At 46.9% G+C, this 19,642-nt stretch overlaps 1 protein-coding gene across 4 annotated transcripts in view; it reads right to left on the bottom strand.

Moving 5' to 3' along the window:
• Positions 1-19,642, bottom strand: part of KATNIP (katanin interacting protein) — a 183,483-nt gene that overhangs the window by 113,080 nt on the left and 50,761 nt on the right. For all 4 annotated transcript variants that reach the window (XR_008446476.1, XM_054042252.1, XM_054042254.1 and 1 more), the window contains one exon: positions 4,416-4,659. Coding sequence is in view for 3 of the 4 variants with exons in the window: in XM_054042252.1 (XP_053898227.1) it covers positions 4,416-4,659 (244 nt within the window). In the remaining variant the exon portion in view is untranslated. The remainder of the gene's footprint in view (positions 1-4,415; positions 4,660-19,642) is intronic.

Raw genomic sequence — 19,642 nt, 5'->3', positions numbered from 1 at the left:
TATAACATTGTTATAACATGCTCCAATGTTAAGAAAAGCAGGTCCAAACCAGTTTCTCAGGAATAAAAGTCAGGCCAACACCCAGCCAGATGTTAAAAGACTATCACCTGCTTAAGTGGCCATTCTCCATCGGGGGAAGATGTGAATAAAAAATTTACATTTCATCACAGTGATGGTTCAAACCTCACATCTACAAGAGACTGCTTGTCGCCTGCTCCCCAGCTGGGGGTAATCCTTAAAGAGGGGAGAGGGTTATAAGAATGAGAGACAGTGACCTCCCCTTCACCTTTCTCTCCCCCCATCTCTACTCATGGCAGCTTCTGGGCCCACAAAGGGGGGCTGCAGAAGGACACTGCAGCAAAGATAGTCCTGTGTTTCTTCTTTGGATCTTTCAGGACCATTGATCTTTCTGCTCTCGAAGAACAAGATTGCTCAGCAGTCAAAATGACATTTCAGCCTCAAGCACAAGGCAAGAGAGAGACGTGACCCCGCCTACAAGGGCAATAGTGAAAGACAAGTTGCAGCCAAGAATCTATATCCTTATTGGTAACCATTTAAAAAAAAATAGAACTTTTGAAAAATGGAAAGCATTCAGATAATAAATGTTGTCCTCAAACTTTTAAAGTTTAAATGATTGATGACAGAGGTTTAGAGTTGAAGACCCAACTCACAGAAAAGACAGGTCACTTACTAGTAACTGCCTCTATGCATTCCCACTTGTGGGATAAAGTGACCCTGGCATTGAGCTGCAGAACTGCCTTGTAAAAGCTGTATCCATTGAGTGGCACACAGGAGACACAAAGCCCAATGATGGTACTAGTTTGCCAGGTCTTAATACGGCTGATCAGATCGTATGCTGTGTCTGTGTTTCTCCAGCAGCAAGGTTGCAAGTGAGAGTCAGCACTAGAGACCGAAGCTGCATTTTCTATCTTTGCTGTTCTTTTCTCTCTCTTTTGTGGGTGTTTGCCTCATTTAACCTTAGGGAAAGCAGAATCTGACTTCAGGAACAACCACAGCTCCAGCCCACCTCAACTAACTAGTTTTCTTGTCCTCAGAAAAAACAATTACCATATTTAATACCACCTAAAAGACCATCAGATGGGTTTTTCCCTATAAAAACTCTCGACAGCTAAAGGGAAAGGTAATAAGAGATATTGTTAAAATTAAATCCTCACTTAACACTTTACATTTCAAATGCTTCAACTGTTTTTCCCCATTTATTCTATATCTTTAAAATAAGGTTATAAAGATATTTAATGGTCTAGGCCAGGGGTTGGCAACCTGCGGCACACGTGCCAAAGGCGGCACGTGAGCCGATTTTTACTGGCATGCTGCTACCAGCCGGGGCCCTGGCCGCCGGCCCCACTCAGCCCGCTGCCGGCCCGGGTGAACGGAACCCCAGACTGGCAGCAGGCTGAGCGGGGCCGGCGGCCAGGACCCCGGCTGGCAGGAACTAGCGGATGGAACCCCAGACCGGCAGCAGGCTGAGTCGCTCAGCCCAGCTTCGGTCTGGGGTTCTGTCCGCCGGCCCCGCTCAGCCTGCTGATGGCCTGAGTGAACAGAAACCCGGGCCAGCTGCGGCTGAACGGGGCCGGCAGCCGGAACCCCAGACCGGCAGAAGGTTGAGCTGCTCAGTCCGCTACCGGTCTGGGGTTCCGGCCACCAGCCCCTTGCCAGCCGGGGTCCCGGCCATCGGCCCTGCTGAGCCTGCTGCCAGCCTGGGATATCAGCCGCCAGCCCCGATCACCTCGCTGCTGGCCCCCTGCCAGCCGGGGTCTGAGCCTCTGGCCCTGCTCAGCCCTCCTGCCAGCTTGGGGTACCGGCAGCCAGCCCAGGGCTCTGCTCCTGGTCTGGTCCCAGCGCTTTGCAGCCCTTATCAAAAATTACACTACAATTAGCTTAAAAACTTAAAAACTTTGTATATTATAGCAATTGTTAAAACATGTATGATGTTAATAAATACATAGGTTTGATGAAACAAAGTAGTTGTACTTATGTGCCTGTGCTTAATTTGTGTTTTTGATGATTTACCTTCTAAAAAAATCTCGCATGTCTCGCACCCCCAGAAAGGGCATCTCGCACTCCCAGGGGTTGTGTGCACCCCAGGTTAAGAACCACTGCACTAAACTGATAAGATCTGCATTTTAATTTAATTTTAAATGAAGCTTCTTAAACATTTTAAAAATCTTGTTTACTTTACATACAATCATTTATTTATATAATATAGACTTATAGAGAGAGACCTTCTAAAAACGTTAAAAAGTATTACTGGCACGCAAAACCTCAAATTAGAGTGAATAAATGAAGACTCGGCACATCACTTCTGAAAGGTTGCCGACCCCTGATCTAGGCAGGCTACAGTCTCTGTTCTAGAAACCCTGACCCATGTTTATCTGTTTAGTGTGGAATAGCAATAGGGTCATATTAACACCTTTGACTCTCTGATCCCATTCATTCAATCAAAATTAGCACTACAGACACATCTGAAATAGTCCATCTCAGGAATTATTGCAGGGCAGGACCCACATAACTTAAATGCCCTACATGGCTCAGGACCCAACATGGCCCCTGCCATTACCCAAAGAGGGTAGCTACTTATACTGTGCTAAAAACTACACTACACTAAAAACTAATTTAACTAAACTATGTACAAGAAGAGAATTAGACTACAATGGAGCAATTCAAGGACATGAGATGAGTTCTGTTAGTTCTCTGCAGCAACAGCAAAGGAACTGAGGCAGTCAGGGGGTGCACTCCTTTATATAGTGTAGGGGGATGACATTCCCCTTGTGTGAGACCACTTGTGCACCCTACAAACATGGCTTTTAAAGGCAGCTCCACAGCTTGATGCCAGGGGCACCATATGCCACAAGTGGGAATGAACAGAGGCAGTAAAAGAAGACATAATTATTGTGCAAATTAATAGAAAAGCTGATATAGGATTCAATTAATAAAGAATTAAAGGACAGGAATATAATTAATGCCAGTCAACATGGTTTTATGGAAAACAGATCTTATAAAACAAACCTCATTTCATTTTTTTATGAGATTACAAGATTGGTTGATAAAGGTAACAGGAAAGATATAATAGACTTAGACTTTTGTAAGACATTTGAATTGGTTTCACATGATATTCTGCATAAAAATTAGCCATGTCCAATACCAACAACACTCATATTAAATGGATGAAGAACTGTGTAACTGACAGGTCTCAAAAAGTAATCATCATTGAATGGGGTATTTCTAGTGGTGTTCCACAGGGATCAGGCACAGCACGGCTCAGTCAGGGCGGTCAGTGCAAGGGAGCAGACCTCCACTGGTAGCTCATGCAGGAATCCAGAAGGAACTCCACACCACCCTGAAAAGACTCAAAACGGCAAACCACTGCAGAAGAGACAACTCAGAATCTGCTTCTGAGTGGGGAAGGGAACCTCCTGCCCCCCTTCTGGGGGTACATGTTGCAGGTTGTTAGCCAGGCCTTCACTGTGCCTCTGGAGAGGCAGGGATGCAATAGGAAGTAACCCATGGAATAGGCTGGATGATACCCTGGCCCACGTTGCACACCTGAACTGTCTGCCCCAGGTCCCTGGGTTGGAACCTGGAGGACTGAGAGGACCTGGGTTCCCCTACCTCCAACCCCCAGGCTCAAACCCTCTAGGCACTACAACCAACCCCCAGGTTTGAACCCACTAGGTGCTACCACCACCCTCAGACTTGAACCCACCAGGCACTACTGCCAAACCAGGACTTGAACCCACTAGGTGGTATGACTAGCCAGTGCGCTGATGACTAGGGGACGTGGTCTAGGGAGACAGTCTCCCATTACAATTAGTGAGGCCAGCACTGGAATACTGCATACAGTTCTAGTGTCCACATTTAAACAGGATATTGAAAAACTGGAAAGCATGCAGAAAAGAGCCACAAAAATTATTCTAGGGCTGGAGAAAATGCCTTGCAGTGAGAGACGTAAAGAACTCAATCTGTTCAGTTTATCAAAAAGAAGATTGAGAGATGGCTTGATTACATGGGGAGAAAAAAACAGGTACTAAAGGGCTCTTTAATCTAGTGAAGAAAGGCAGAACAAAAACCAATGGCTGCAAGCTGAAACAAATTGGCACCAATATTTCACAGCGAGGGTGATTAAACATTGGAACAAACTACCAAGGGAAGTGGTAGAGTCTCCATCTCTTGAATTCTTCAGATCAAGACTGGAATCCTTTTTGGAAGATATGCTATAATCAAACACAAGTTATTGGCCTAAATGCAGGGATACCTGGGTGAAACATAATGGCTTGTGTTGTGCAAGAGGTCAGATTAGATGACAAAGTTCCCTTTTAGCCACAAACTCTATGCATAAAAACTAGAATTACTACTGCAACACTGCAGCTGAACTGGTACAGGACACAAAGACTTACTTGTCAGATTCTCCTTAAATTCCAGCACAAGAGCACCAGCATCAAGGTCACAGCATCTTCCAGCCTCATCCTTCAGTAATGACTCACTGCTGGGCAACTGGAGGCTTCCAAAACTTGCAACTGTCTCTTCCACCTGAGAGTGCTCCAAAAGCACATCCTCTTCAACAGAATCATAGTCATCACTAGAACAGTCCTTCTCCATCCTTTTCTGACTTACACAGAGTTCCAAACTTCTTCTCAATTCCTGGTACAATCCAGACAGATTTGTCAGCATAATCTCACATATGTCTTTCAAAATAAAACCAATTAAACTGCTGCTCCTCCCACCCCCAAAAAGAAAAAAATACAAATGCTTTTTATAAATACACACAGCTGGAAACATTTTGGGCCTTCACAGGCAAGAGCATGGAAGTATAGTATTTCAGGGAAAGCTATGAAACTGAGTAAATAGACTGAATTTCAAAAACAATAATTTTTAAATTAAAATGTAAGTCGCTGAGGGTCAGCAATGCAAAATTTAAATCTACAAAAGCCAGGAAACAGTATACAGCTACACACCTTACCTTCTCCCATATACACAGCAACAGCTGCTCACAAACACTTTCCCTTGGCAAATCAGCCCTACTCAGCAAGGTCATACCAGACAATCTTAACTCAGCTCTCTGTTGCCAGTGTTCCAGAGGGATTAATGTTTATTTCTTACAGTTGTGGCTTTCAATCTGGCAGTAATCCCCTTTAGAAGCCTTCACCAGTTATTACAAACAAACCTGTTTATTACAATAATATTGTGAACTATAATATATTACTATATTGTCAAGTATCAGGGGGTAGCCGTGTTAGTCTGTATCTACAAAAACAACAAAGAGTCTGGTGGCACCTTAAAGACTAACAGATTTATTTGGGCATAAGCTTTCGTGAGTAAAAACCTCACTTCTTCGGATCCGAAGAAGTGAGGTTTTTACTCACGAAAGCTTATGCCCAAATAAATCTGTTAGTCTTTAAGGTGCCACCAGACTCTTTGTTGTTTTAATATATTACTATATATTACTATAGCCCATTACAACAATCTGTAACTCACTAATACTCCTTTTTCCTATGGCCGTGGAGGTATTAACTTCCCCCTTCATGGTGAATGCTCTCTTGCAAAACATATTAACTCCTTATCTGTTCCACCCTTGTATTTAGCTGTGACACTCTGAGTACCTGAAGAAGAGCTCTGTGTAAGGTTGCAAGCTTGTCTCTTTCACCAACAGAAGTTGGTTCAATAAAAGATATTACCTTACTTACCTTGTCTCTCTAATATATTACTAGTATCTTTTTGAGAGATGTATGGCATAATGAACTCCTACTTATTTTATTTTTACAAAAGTGGAAATGTCATTGTCATATTCAGAGGGGTAGCTGTGTTAGTCTGTATCCACAAAAACAACGAGGAGTCCGGTGGCACCTTAAAGACTAACAGATTTATTTGCATCTGAAGAAGTGGGTTTTTTACCCACGAAAGCTTATGCCCAAATAGATCTGTTAGTCTTTAAGGTGCCACCGGACTCCTCGTTGTTATTGTCATATTAAGACTCTGAGGGCAGGTCTTCACTACGGGGAGGGGGGGTCGATTTAAGATACGCAAATTCAGCTATGCGAATAGCGTAGCTGAATTCGACGTATCGCAGCCGACTTACCCCTGTACCGCTGTAGGGACGGCGGCAAAATCGACCTCTGCGGCTTCCCGTCGACGGCGCTTACTCCCACCTCCGCTGGTGGAGTAAGAGCGTCGATTCGGGGATTGATTGTTGCGTCCCGACGGGACGCGATAAATCAATCCCCGAGAGGTCGATTTCTACCCGCCGATTCAGGCAGGTAGTGTAGACTTAGCCTGAGCTACAGGTAGTCAACCAAAAGTTATTTTAATTCTGTAGCATTTTTGTAGTATTCTGTGTTTCTCCTTGTTTTTTAAAATACAGAGGGGTAGCTCTTCTTTTCTTTCCATTCTCCTAATCTTTTTGCCTCCTCTTCTCTGCAAGAGCCATAGATTATTGGGGAGGCTATCTACTTCTCTAGTGAATCGTTCTTGTTTAATGAAGGTGGTTTTAAGTGTGTTAAGGTGCACATTCTGGACTTTCTCTTCCAAGCATATTCTGTGGTATCTAAGTGCCTGGCTGTAGATAACATATTTCTTGGTGTTCTGGATCAGTGGAAGTAAGAGTGGTGATCTGTTGCTTTCTTGTATATAGTTGTCTGTAGGGTTCCATTGTTGACACTGATTGTGCTGTACAGGAAGTTGATGCTGGTGTTGGAGTGTTCTACAAAGTTTGATGGATGGTAGTTGTTGATATTGTAGTGGAAATCAGTGTTTAGGTTGTCTGTCTAAAGGATAAGAACCTAAGGATGGCCATACGAGGTCAGACCAATGGTCCATCTAGCCCAATATCCTGTCTTCTGACTGCAGCCAGTGCCAGATGTTTCAGAGAGAGTGAACAGAACAGGGACATTTAATGGATGAAAATATCATTGATGTATTTCAGGCATACAGTTGGTTTCATGTTGCCTTTATCCAGAAATTCTTCCTTGAGGTGGCCCATGAAGAGGTTGGCATGTTGGGGATCCATCCTGGTACCCACGGCTGTTGAAGAAAACCACTCAATGGATGTCCCAGAATAAAAGCTCAATAAGCACTGGAACAGGGATTGTATAAAATATGCCAATGGCCAAGGGTTTTTTGTTTGTTTGTTTTAATATGCCTTGAAATGTTATACAAGATCACATCTGGCATAGCTCAGAACAGAACCTAAGTTTCTTCAATTTAGCCACATTTCCTCTTAGAAATAATCTGCCAAATGTATCTGCTTGACTCTTTTTTTATAGAATGGGGCTACTCCTGCATGCGTAACTCACTGTTTCAGAGCAATACACATCCGACTCTAGCAGTAGCTGGTCCACAGACAATAACAGCCTACTACTGCTAACAACTTTAGCTCAAGTTGCAGTATCTATGGTGGGAATCTGAATGTACTAGGTTCAAATCCTACTGACAACCCAGGTAAATATTATTAAAGTTACACATGACAGAATTCCCTTTTTTTCATTTTTTTTTAAATCTAGAAAATTACATACAAAAGGAGGGGCAGTGAATAAGACAGGTCTGAATAGTAACCAAGATTGATGGCTGTAGGACCCAAGCTCATTTACTCAAAAAGTTCATAATGGGGAAGCAGGAGAATAGAGAAAGACAAAAGATGGTTTTTCTTGTTAAAGTGCTGGACTAAGTCCAAGGAGAACTGGGTTCTAGTCCTGGCTCTGCTAAAGATTTTTAATAGAATTTTGGATAAATTACTTAAAATCAGCATTTTCAGAGGTGGCTGATAATTATGTGTTCCTCATTTACTGGGAAATCAACTTGAGCTAGCTAGGCAATGATTTTCTGAAGTGCTGATCATTCAGAATTGTAGCTGAAGCGCACAGGAGTTGTGCATGCTTAGCCTTAGGCCCTAGATTCAAAAGCAGCGCTGTTGGCGTCACTAGGCATAGCTACCAGGTAACTCGGGGGGGGGGGGGGGAGAGAGGGGAAGGCCATAAGTGCCGATGAAACCCCCCTGCTCTGGGTCTAAGTGAGCCACAGAAACTCCATCTTGTGAACTTTCACCAGCCTCCATGCTAACAGCCTAAATGTTGAAGCAGAATATGTAACGGTCAGCTTTTTTTCGGCAGACAGCTGCAGTTTCGCTCACACTAGCAGTAGCGATAACGAGGGGGAAAAGGGGGAGGGAAAGGCCTACTATGTAGAGCTTGCAAGGTCGAAGATAACCATGCGGACGAGAACTTTTCTAACACGCCACAATGTACTGCCTGCTGTAACCGCTGTCGGGAAGGGAGGGGTGAGGGAGGAACAGAACAAAGGCTTACACACAAACAGCTTGGAATATAAAATGGGAAACTTGCTTGTATTTGCTGTGCTTGATTTGAGACATGCTGGTCTCCTAGTGCCTATTCAGAGCTCTTGAATAAATTTGGTTTGCTTCTGCACCCTGGTGTGTCTATTAGTGCGACGCACACCGGGCAACGAACCCTGTTGCCCTCCTCGGGCCCTTTGGGCCGGCAACAGTTTTGGCGCCCAACGTGGGGCTCGAGGCTGAAATTTAGCCTTGCCCGGATCTCTCCTGGCAGCTGACAGATTACGGAGACAACCGACGCCCAGCGCGCACCAGTGACTTCATCAGGGGCCTCGGCGGAGACGTGGTGTGTTCGACCCCGGAGGGCACAACGGTGCAATGCGCTCGGACAGTGGAGAAGCAGTTGTGGGTGACGGTGAGGAACCGGACCCTTAGATAAGGTAGGAACAGTCCAGTCTCCCTAGAGTATGGGGCAGGGACAGAGTACAGCCGGCAGGGCACAGTGTACGCCCTTAGAATGCATTCTAGCAAATTGGGATGTGTTTGGGTCAGATTCAATGCTTAGAAGTAAATTGAAAAGGTTCTGTACAGCTGATTGGCCTCAATACCAGCTAGAGTGCCAGGAAAGGTGGCCACCGGAAGGATCACTTAATTACAACACAATCCTTCAGTTACTTTTGTTTTGTCAGCGAACAGGTAAATGGAATGAACATCTCTATGCGTATACGTTTATGATGTTAAGAAATAGGCCTGATATTCTGCACAAGTGCCATTTGACTCCGACAAACTCGGTAGTACCTGCTGCTAATCCCCAGAACCCTCCCACAGTTGTAATGGCAGAATCGGTATCCCCTTCGGCTCCAACACCCCCACAGACTCCAGAGAGTACCCCCTCGGTGGGATTGTATCCGTTGATTACTGAGAATGTGGTAGCCCGTCCAGGAACACAGGATCGTTCAGCCCAGGTTGTGCCAGTGTATTCTTATGTTCCTTTTAACCCAGTGCACCTAGCTGCCTTTAAGGCAGAAGCAGGGGAATTCGCCACGAATCCAAGCAAGTTTATTTCAATCTTTGAAGGGTGTCTAGCAAGCCATAAGCCTGACTGGGATGATTGCAATATACTTATGAGAACCTTGTTGTCTGAGGTGGAGCGGAATCAGGTTATAGTTAAGGCTAAGGAGGAGACACAGAGAAGGCATTTAAGGTTTAAAAAGGAAAGCTATTGGACACCAGAGGTTGTACCGAGTGGAATCCTCAAAAGTGGGTGTGCTCGTCCTGGTTTGTTGCTTCAAAGCTCTGTATAGAAGTTATTTTACTGGAAGGGTGTATAATGGCAATGTGTATGTGTTCATTGTTGGGAAAAGGTGTACGAGTGAAGAGTGGAAGTTTCCTCTGGAGGTTAAAAGAAGCCAAGAAAGGGAGAAGGAAAAAGAACAGAATGAGTTAACTGGAAAATATAGCTAGCAAGCTCAGTCCAAAGATAAGATGCTGGCCCCATCCAAGGACATTGTTCACAGCTAAGACTTGGCCGACAACCAAGAAAAGGGGGGCCTGAATGTGCCTAAGCAACTATGAGATCTGCAAAATACTGCCAGGCATAATGAGGACAACAGAAGGGTTAAAAAGCAGCTTTGCTGGACAGCATTGGCCCAGAGATTTAAAAATTCCCTCACTCTGTTCGGCCAGGCTCTGGCCAGAGACTTGGAGGAGTGGAATAATTCGGACAGAGTCCTCCTCCTGCAATATGTAGATGACTTGCTAATTGCTGCTGTGGGTCTGATCCCTTGTCTCAAAGCCACTGTGAGCCTCCTGAACTTTGTTGGACTCCGAGGATACCGGGTAGCTCGGAGCAAGGCTCAAATTGCTCTCTCAGAAGTACAGTATCTGGGATTTCACATAAGGCAGGGAGAGAGGCAGCTCGCAAATGACAGAAAGGAGGCTATCTGCCAAGTTCCTATCCCAAGCAACCGTAAATGGCTCAGGGCATTTCTGGGCATGGCAGGCTTTTGCAGAATATGGATCCCAGAATATGGACTGTGGGCTAAACCTCTGTATGAATGTGTTAAGGGATCGGATCATGACCCCTTTCACTGGTCCCCAGAAGCGGACAGGGCATTTAAAATCTTGAAAAGGAAACTGATGGAAGCCCCAGCCCTGGGTCTGCCGGATCTCTCTAAGCCGTTCCAACTGTATGTGCATGAAAGAAAAGGGATAGCCCTGGGAGTGCTTACTCAGTTATTAGGCACCTGGAAACGTCCCGTGGCATACTTCTCTAATCAACTGGATCAAGTTGCAAAGGGGTGGCCAGCATGCTTGAGGGCGGTCACAGCCACTGCCCTAGTGCTTGGGGAAGCTGAAAAACTGACACTGGGAGGAACTGTGCAAGTGTATATTCCCCATATGGTCCAAGCCCTGCTGGACACTAAGGGTGGTCTCTGGCTCACACAGGCTCAGGTTGCTCGGTATCAGGCGAAACTGTTAGAGAACCCTGAAGTTACCCTGCAAACCTGTCCCTCCCTTAATCCAGCTACCCTGCTACCAGAAACAGAAAAGCAGGAACATGACTGTTTGGAAATCATAGATGCCCAATACTCCAGCCGCCCAGATTTAAAAGATCAACCACTCCCAAATGCTGACTTGGAATGGTATACTGATGGCAGTAGTGCCATTGTGGATGGGCAAAGGAGGGTGGGTTATGCTATTGTGACCCTTCATGATACTGTGGAAGCTGAGAGTTTACCTGCTGGGACATCTGCCCAACTTGCTGAACTTGTGGCCCTGACTCGTGCACTCAAACTGGCAAAAGACAAACGGGTTAATATCTTTATTGACTCAAAGTATGCTTTTGGGGTATTGCATGCTCACGCTGGTCTGTGGAAGCAAAGAGGGATGCTAACAGCCCAAGGCTCCCCAGTTAAGCATGGGTCTCAAATTCTCCAGCTGTTAGAAGCGGTACAACTCCCCTCAGCAATAGCAGTGGTGCATTGCAGAGCCCATCAAAAGGAAGCTCAAGATGTAACCAAGGGCAATGCCAGAACAGACAGGGAAGCCAAGCGCGCTGCTACCCTGAAATCACCAACAGAGGAGAATGCCCAAATGCATGCCCTCATCCCATCAATAGGTGAGCTTGCAGCTCCTCAGTACTCCCATGATGACAGAAACCTGGCTGACAGGCTCGGTCTCCAGGAAAAGGAGGGATGGCTTTATTCAGAGGGAATAGGGAAAAAACAGAGGGAAAAATCCTCCTGCCCAAGGGCCTGATCCGACCAGTGTTGCAGAAACTGCATCAAACCACCCACGCAGGCAGAGAGGCTCTTACCCAGCTTATGAATAAATATTTTCTAACTTCTGGACTTAAACCCCTAGCATCACAGGTACAAGCTGAATGTTTAATCTGCCAAAAGAATAACCCTCGACCAGGAATAGCAGTGCTGCCAGCCACCCTGGAACCTACCCCAGGCCCAGGATTAGTGTGGCAAATAGACTTTACTGAGTTTCCCAGGACCCAAAGGTACAGGTACCTCCTCGTCTTCGTGGATCGATTCAGCAGATGGCCCGAAGCCTTCCCACGTCGTAACAACACTACCAAAACGGTGGCTCTTAAGTTTGTCAAGGAGATTATTCCTCGCTTCGGACTCCCCCAGTGGATGGAATCTGATAACGGAACACACTTCACATCTCAAGTTGTTCAAAAAATATCAAGTGCCTTGCAAATCCCCTGGAAGCTCCACACACCATGGCGACCACAAGCCAGTGGAGTAGTGGAACGCACAAATCAGACACTCAAGCGACACCTCTCAAAGGTCTGTCAGGAGGCCTCTCTTAGGTGGCCTGATGCTTTGCCCCTTGTGTTACTCTGCATTCGTGCTCTCCCCAAGGGCAGGTTAGGGCTTAGTCCCTTCGAAATTATGTTTGGAAGGGCATGGCCTCTGAACAGTACACCGGTTCCGGCAGGAGAGTGGGAAATGGAGTGTGGTTTCTTGTCTCAGTACATGTGCTCTCTGTCTGCTGTTCTTTCTTCTCTTCACAGATACACCAAAGATTCACAGCCTCTTCTGCTGGATGCCTCTGTCCACTCCTTGCAGCCAGGTGACTCCGTTCTCGTTCGAACCTGGAAGGACGAGCCTCTCCAAGAGAAGTGGAAGGGACCCCCCACTGTCCTGCTGGTCTCACACATGACAGCAAAGGTCGAAGGACACAAGAACTGGATTCATCACTCTCGACTGAAAGCAGTACCCACTCCTAAACAGTGGACTGTCCAGCCTGCAGAAAAGACTGCCAGCGACGATTTGGGACTTAAGCTGTTATTCAAAAGACAGTAAGGGTAGCTGGGAATGTCTGGTGATCTCTCTGAACAGCCATAGCACACTCCCCGCGAAAACCCTGAGCATTGGTTCCATCTATTCACAGAAGGCCGACCTAGCCTATGGTCCTGGTCCTTTTATTTTTTGATTTGTCTGGTGTCAATAATTCTTATCTTCTGGGCATTTGGGTTGTTGTAATTACAATATTGGTTCAGCTTTAGGGTCTCTCACAACATTCCTTTTTGTCACAGAAGCAATCCTTCTGTTACCCCCACATCGCATGCAGGATGGGGAGCCATCCCTGCAGACATGGCTACCAATACCTATGAGGCCCTGAAAATTGCCTTTGCCCGTGAGTTCAATCTCTCTCACTGTTAGATATGTGCCCAGACTCCCCACCATTCGGCTGGATTGCCCTGGAGAGTAGTTCCCCAAAATTGGTCAGACTTTTGTCAAAGGTGGATGGTTACCAGCAGCAGCACCTCTGACAATTTAAGTTTGCGATCTAACTGTACTGCGGAAGCTCCTTATGGCCTACACAATGGCTCTTGGAATTCCCACTATAGCAGCACTCTTAAGCCCCAGCCTATTCGTCTACATTCTCCACCCACTGGTCTTATATGTTTTCAGCAAGCCAGTACAAGTAATCATACCTGGTTTGCCGGCATTAGTACATGTAGATTTTATATTGGTCCTGGTATAAGTCTCACTATCCCTTTACTAAATGCCACCGGTTGGCAAACCGGCACTGCATTCTTTGCCCTTTCCCCACAAGCCACCCTATGGGACCTACAAGGTAACAATGGAAAGGCTAGTTATGGTGAAGCATTCTGGGTCTGTGGTAATAGTGCCTACAAATGGCTTCCTCATGGTTGGCATGGTAGCTGTTATAAAGGCTATCTCGCTCCTCCCCTCCGTGTTCTGACCCAGGCTCCCTCAGGTCGCCCCAGGTACTATCGGTCCTTGAGAGCTACCACTGAACCCATCAGAGAAGGAGACAGGTTTGGGATGATATTCCTCCCTACTTATGAGGTGGGATGGCTAACCCAACTCTACAGAAGACTTTCTAAATTTCTCACCCAGTTTGCCAATGATACCCTGGCCATAGAAAAAGGCATAAGCTCTGAGCTGTACCAGCTTCGATTGCTGGCTCTGCAAAACCACCAGGCCCTAGAAAATGTGTTAGCCTCACGGGGCGGGGTCTGTGCCCCTATTGGAGAAGAATGTTGCACCTATGTCCCAGAGTTTTCACAGGATATTAACAAGCACATCTTGTCAGCCGAACAGGCCTTGAACCAGTGGAAGGACCAGGAAGGAGAACCCACTATTTTTGATTCCCTTTGGGGTTGGTTACCTGGTCTACGGGGACTAGAGGGAGGCATTGTTCGCCTCTTGCTCACAGGTGTTGTGATATGTTTTGTTCTTTTTCTTTTGCTCGCTTGCTGTAAAGTGCTCATACATAAGATTTGTACCTCCCATTCCCCGGAAGTTCCTTTATAATCTCTCATTGATGATCCCAATTGCATGGAGCTTAATCGCATTTTGTCTTTAGAGTATGAGAAAACTCTGCCAAAGGTTTGTTGAGTGTTCTCAAAGGAGGGAATTGTTGGCGTCACTAGGCATAGCTACCAGGTAACTCGGGGGAGTGGAAGGCCATAAGTGCCGATGAAACCCCCTGCTCTGGGTCTAAGTGAACCACAGTAACTCCATCTTGTGAACTTTCACCAGCCTCCATGCTAACAGCCTAAATGCTGAAGCAGAATATGTAACGGTCAGCTTTTTTTCGGCAGACAGCTGCAGTTTCGCTCACACTAGCAGAAGCAGTAGTGATAACGAGGGGGAAAAGCGGGAGGAAAAGGCCTACTACGTAGAGCTTGCAAGGTCGAAGATAACCATGCGGACGAGAACTTTTCTAACACGCCACAATGTACTGCCTGCTGTAACCGCTGTCGGGAAGGGAGGGGTGAGGGAGGAACAGAACAAAGGCTTACACACAAACAGCTTGGAATATAAAATGGGAAACTTGCTTGTATTTGCTGCGCTTGATTTGAGACATGCTGGTCTCCTAGTGCCTATTCAGAGCTCTTGAATAAATTTGGTTTGCTTCTGCACCCTGGTGTGTCTATTGGTGCGACGCACACCGGGCAACGAACCCTGTTGCCCCCTCAGGCCCTTTGGGCCGGCAACAGCACTGAGCACCCTGCCACCCAATGGAATTCACAACCCCGAGCTGGATGCCTGGACTCCTCATACAATGCATGAAGACAGTTGGGCACCAAAAAAAGGGATTCACAGAAGCCAGAGTATAGAGCAGGAAGCCACCTAAGCTAGCCAGTAGGAAATGCCAAGGAGAAGGGCGGGGCCTAAGCCCTGCCCCTGAAAGGGAGTTGGATGCTGTGATGTTACACTCCGTATTCTTTATGGAAATATGCTTATGATATGTATATGGCATAACTGAGATATACTTTATGCAAGATGGCTCATGTAAGATATCACTGGAAAGGTTATGATTTACTGAATATGATTATCCAATCTGTATCCCTGTATCATTTTTGTATCTGAAGTTAAGAATATTGACCATGTATCTGTATTTCAAATGTGCTACTTTGGGTGTCACTCACAACTAGCCCTTCAGGTACAACAGTGAAAAGCCAGATGGGGCTGATGGCCCATTAGGAAGAAACAACAAGACTGTGAAGATACTAATCTTTCTCCTTCCTGAGAGTTGTCCTGGGACGTAGCTGTGACACTACTAGGTCAGGTAGTTCTGCCAGCTGGTATTAAACACTATCTTGGACTTCTAGTAATTTTCCACTCACCAGATTGGGAGGTCAAGTTTGGGAAACAAAATGCTTCCCGCCTTATGTAAATTCTATTTAAGACTGGGAGGGAAGGCATTCCAGACTCTCCTCCATGTCCTACCCAAGAAGAAGGACTGCTGAAAGAACCTAAAGGGACAAAGGAACTAACCTGAAGGGAAAGGCAGGGGTGAGTCCAGACTGAGAGATAGGGATCCAGTCTGTAAGAAGAAATAACTGGAACTCTGAGCTACAGAAGCTCTGCATCTTATCTAATTCAACATTTAGGGTGAGAAATTACATTTTGTAACCAATTTCTTTAGTGAATCAAGCTTAGTTTGCATGCTTTGTTTTATTTGCTTAGTAATCTGCTTTGTTCTGTTTGCTATCTCTTATAATCACTTAAAATCTTTTATAGTTTATATATTTGTTTATTATTAAACCCAGTTTGTGCAATTTCTCACTGAGGGGGCAAAAAGGGGTGCATATCTCTCTTCACACTGAGGAAGAGGATGCATTTTTATGAGCATGCGCTGTGCAGATTCTTCTATACAGCACAATATACCTTTGGGTCTGCACTCTAAGGGAGGTGGGCCCTGAGTACTGGGGTAAGTCCCTTAAGCTGTGTCTTCCCAGAGCTGATCTCAGTATCTGTGTCTTTCTGCAGCTGGGTGTGGCCCTGCCTGTGTGTGTGCTAGAGAAGGTTTAAGAGCCTGGCTCAGCGAGACAGGTTAAAGGGGGCCCATGTTGGCAGAACACGCGGGCTCAGTGATATCTCAGCACATCAGGTGGCGCCTTGAAAGGGGTCAACCCGTTATAGATGCCTAACTCTGGGCTGGAGTCTGCTCAGAATTCACAACTGTGAACCCTCTCCTGGAGTTAGGGACCTAAATTGGAACAGCCCTTTCTCAAGTAAAAAATGAAAAGGAGGTGCCGCCTCCTTTATACCCAAGAGTGCAGTCATTAGAGCACTACCCAGGATGTAGGAGATCCAGGTTAAGTCCCATTCTGCCTGATTCAGACCAAGGACTTGAATGTAGGTCTCCTAATTGCATCTCTTAACCACTGGACTACGGGATATTCTGGAGTGGGGTGGGGGATGTCTTTTTTAAACTTGCTTGTTGAAATGGTTCGACTTTGGATGAAACGCTGAACTATTCACTGGAGCAGGGACTGGAACCCAGGTCTGCCAGGGGAGTGTGCTAATCACTAGGTTATCCAGTCACTCTCTCTCTGACCTCCTGAATATTAAAGTATTTTACACAAAGTGGAACAACTTGAACAGAAGAGAGTGAGAGAGCCACACCCCAGAATACCCTCTAGCCAGTGGTGAGCTGGAGCCGGTTCGCACCGGTTCGCAAGAACCGGTTGTTAAATTTAGAAGCCGGTGTAGAACCGGTGGTTAAAGGGGCAGGCGGGTGGGCAAACTCTGGCCCGCGGGACTGTCCTGTCTGGCCTGCCTGAGCTCCCAGCTGGGGAGGCTCCCCCGGCCCCTCCCCTGCTCCCGCCCCCACCCTCGCAGGGCACCAGCGTTCTGGGCAGCTCTGCAGCTCCTGCCGCTTTGAACAGCATGGTAAGGGGGCCAAGGCTGGGAGGAGGGGTTGAATAGGGGCAGGGAGCGGGGGGGGGGTTGGAGCGGGGAACGGTTGGAGGGGGCGGAGGTTCTGGGGGGGCAGTCAGGGGATGGGGAACGGGGGGGGGTTGGGTAGGCGTGGGAGTTCCGGTGGTCTGTCGGGGTGGTGTTGGATGGGGTTGGGGCAGTCAGGGGACAGGGAGCGGGGCAAGTTGGGTAAGGGGTGGGGTCCTGGGGGGCAGTTAGGGTGGGAGGTCTCGGAAGGGGGTGATCAGGGGACAAGGAGCGGGGGAGTTGATGGGTTGCGGGTTCTGAGGGGAGCAGTTGGGGGCAGGACGTGGGTTGGGGTCGGATGGGTGGGAGGGAGACAGGTACGTGGGGCTTGTACGCACCGCACAGTTCCCTACCGTGTCTTCGGTGGCACTTTGGCAGCGGGGTGGTGGTGGGGGGAGTGTCTTCACTTGCTCTGGGTGAAGGAACTGCCACCGAAATGCCGCTGAAAACCTGGTGCGAGTTTGTACTGAGCATGCATCATCCCAGGATACCCACGCCTGAGCTGGACTTGCCCTGCAATTGCTCCTCTTGGATGCCAAGAACAACTAGGATGCCAGGCACAAGAACTAACTGCAAAGATACTGTCTCTACTGGTGCTCTCAATGTTCCCTCTGCTGGTGCCCAGGCAATGAGAAGGAGAAAGAGGAAGAAGTCACACTGGAATGGTGGTGAAAGGAGAAGACTGGAATGAAGAGCCAGAAAAGAGAGAAGGAACTGGGACAAGAAGCTGAGGTGGAGATGGACTGAGACAGGTTGGAGGGATCAATGGGGCGAAAGGTATCAGACTTGGGGGAAAACAGGGGCAGAATGATCTGGAATAGAACCCAGGATTCCTCTGATGTCAACATGCCTCTGATACCAGCCAGTAGATGTGAAATCCACTAATACAATGTATGTGTAACAGGGTAGCTGGCCCTGTAAATGAAATTAGGCCCAGGTCCCCAGTCCAAGTACAGGTGCCCTAGTTTGGTGTAATAAGGAGGGAGGGCTGCCCTGAAAAAGTTATAAATAAGACAGCCCAAAGACATGAGAGCGTTCAGAACCCAGACTAGAAGAATGCAGAAGAAGAGCAGAAGTGGGTTGAGAACTTCAGGAAGGAGATGCCCCTGAAGGAGGGAGCAGTGAGCATTTCCTTACTGAGCAATGGATCCAGGTCATGTTGGTGGAGGTGAGAAGACAGCTGGGGGAGGGTCACTTACAAACTTTCCAAGGCCAGAGTGCCATGCCCAGAGAGAGCTGAAGGCTGAAAGCCACGGAGGCAGATGCCTGCTTGCTCTCAGAGCTGCAGAGCTGAAGCCAGAGGGATGAAGGCTGGGGAATGATTAAAGGGTGAGCCTACTTATGTCTCCAAGCAGGAGCTAGAAACAGGATGGAGAAGCTCCCTAGCTAGATATGCTGGGATGAGGTGTGGTAAGAAATGCCAGAGCCATTCTGAAGTGTTGGGGCATGGTGAGAGACACTGGAGCTGTAGTTGTTATGTTGACAGACTGGTGGAACTTGGAAGATTGACTGTGCTAGGAAAATCTGGATTATGGTTTTGGGACCTTCTGTAATAAATTAACCCTGTAAAGGGCTATTTATTCTCTGAAAGCCTGCATGGAGTTACTGGGATGCTGGAAGAAAGGGCAAACAGAAGCAGATGCACCAGTCATGTCACAGCCTACCACAGGATGGTGCCCCAGATGGGATTTGTGTTATTAAATATGGTGGAGTAGGTGATCCCCTGTGAAGAGTGGAACTGCAAGTGCCTGGAAGGGGAAAATTGAGGCATTGGAACACTGCAGGACCACCCTGAGGGCGTGCCAGGGAGGTAGTCGTCCTTCAACATTGTGCTTCACCTTCCTCACAATATAGAGGATGACAATTTACTACTGCTATCAGTGACTTTGTTAGCTCAAGTGGCAGCAGTCCGTGCTGTGGATGTAAAACTTTTAACTCTGCTGATGAATCATGTGGGAGTCAATATGGGGTTCCACATGATGGAAATCCTGTTTTTTCCATCTTATTTTTTTATAAACTTAGGAAATTACATACAAAAAACAATAAACATTAAAAGAACACCGAGGTTGCAAAGTCAAGCAGTCAGAAGTTAGGAAATGCCAGTTAGGAATGCATTGTGATACAGTCTCTAATTACATGGTTACAACTTTTTTTTATTTTTTTTTGGTAATTGGATTTAATTCTCTGGCCTATGTTTTGTAGGAGGTTAGAGTAGAGATCTAATGGTTCCCTTCTGGCCTTAAACTATAAATCTATGAATATCCCTGGTGAATCAGGAAAGCTGGGCTGCAGGAGGCATGAGATAGGCTCTGGGGGTGAAATTGGGCTCAGGGGCACCATAGGGGCAGGCAAGGACAGTACAGTTTCAGAGTGACTATGAGGCTGAGCGGGCTGCTGCATGGTGCACCAGGGGAATAGAGCAGGGAAGTACGACAGAGGAGTCAAAGGGCCAGAGGGATCAGGGACATAGGAGGGGGGAGAGGCAGAGATTTCAGGCTAGAGAATTTGGTTGAAGGGAATGTGTGTGTACATGTATGTGTACGCATGGGGACAGGGGATGGCCTGAAGCTATGAAGGCAGCCTGGGGCCCTCATCTTCCTGAAAAGGAAAT

This window comes from Malaclemys terrapin, chromosome 10 (genome assembly GCF_027887155.1).
Source record: "Malaclemys terrapin pileata isolate rMalTer1 chromosome 10, rMalTer1.hap1, whole genome shotgun sequence".
Lineage (NCBI taxonomy): Eukaryota > Metazoa > Chordata > Testudines > Emydidae > Malaclemys > Malaclemys terrapin.
Note: the sequence above shows the minus strand (reverse complement) of the source record. Positions and strands in the feature narration are given on the sequence as shown.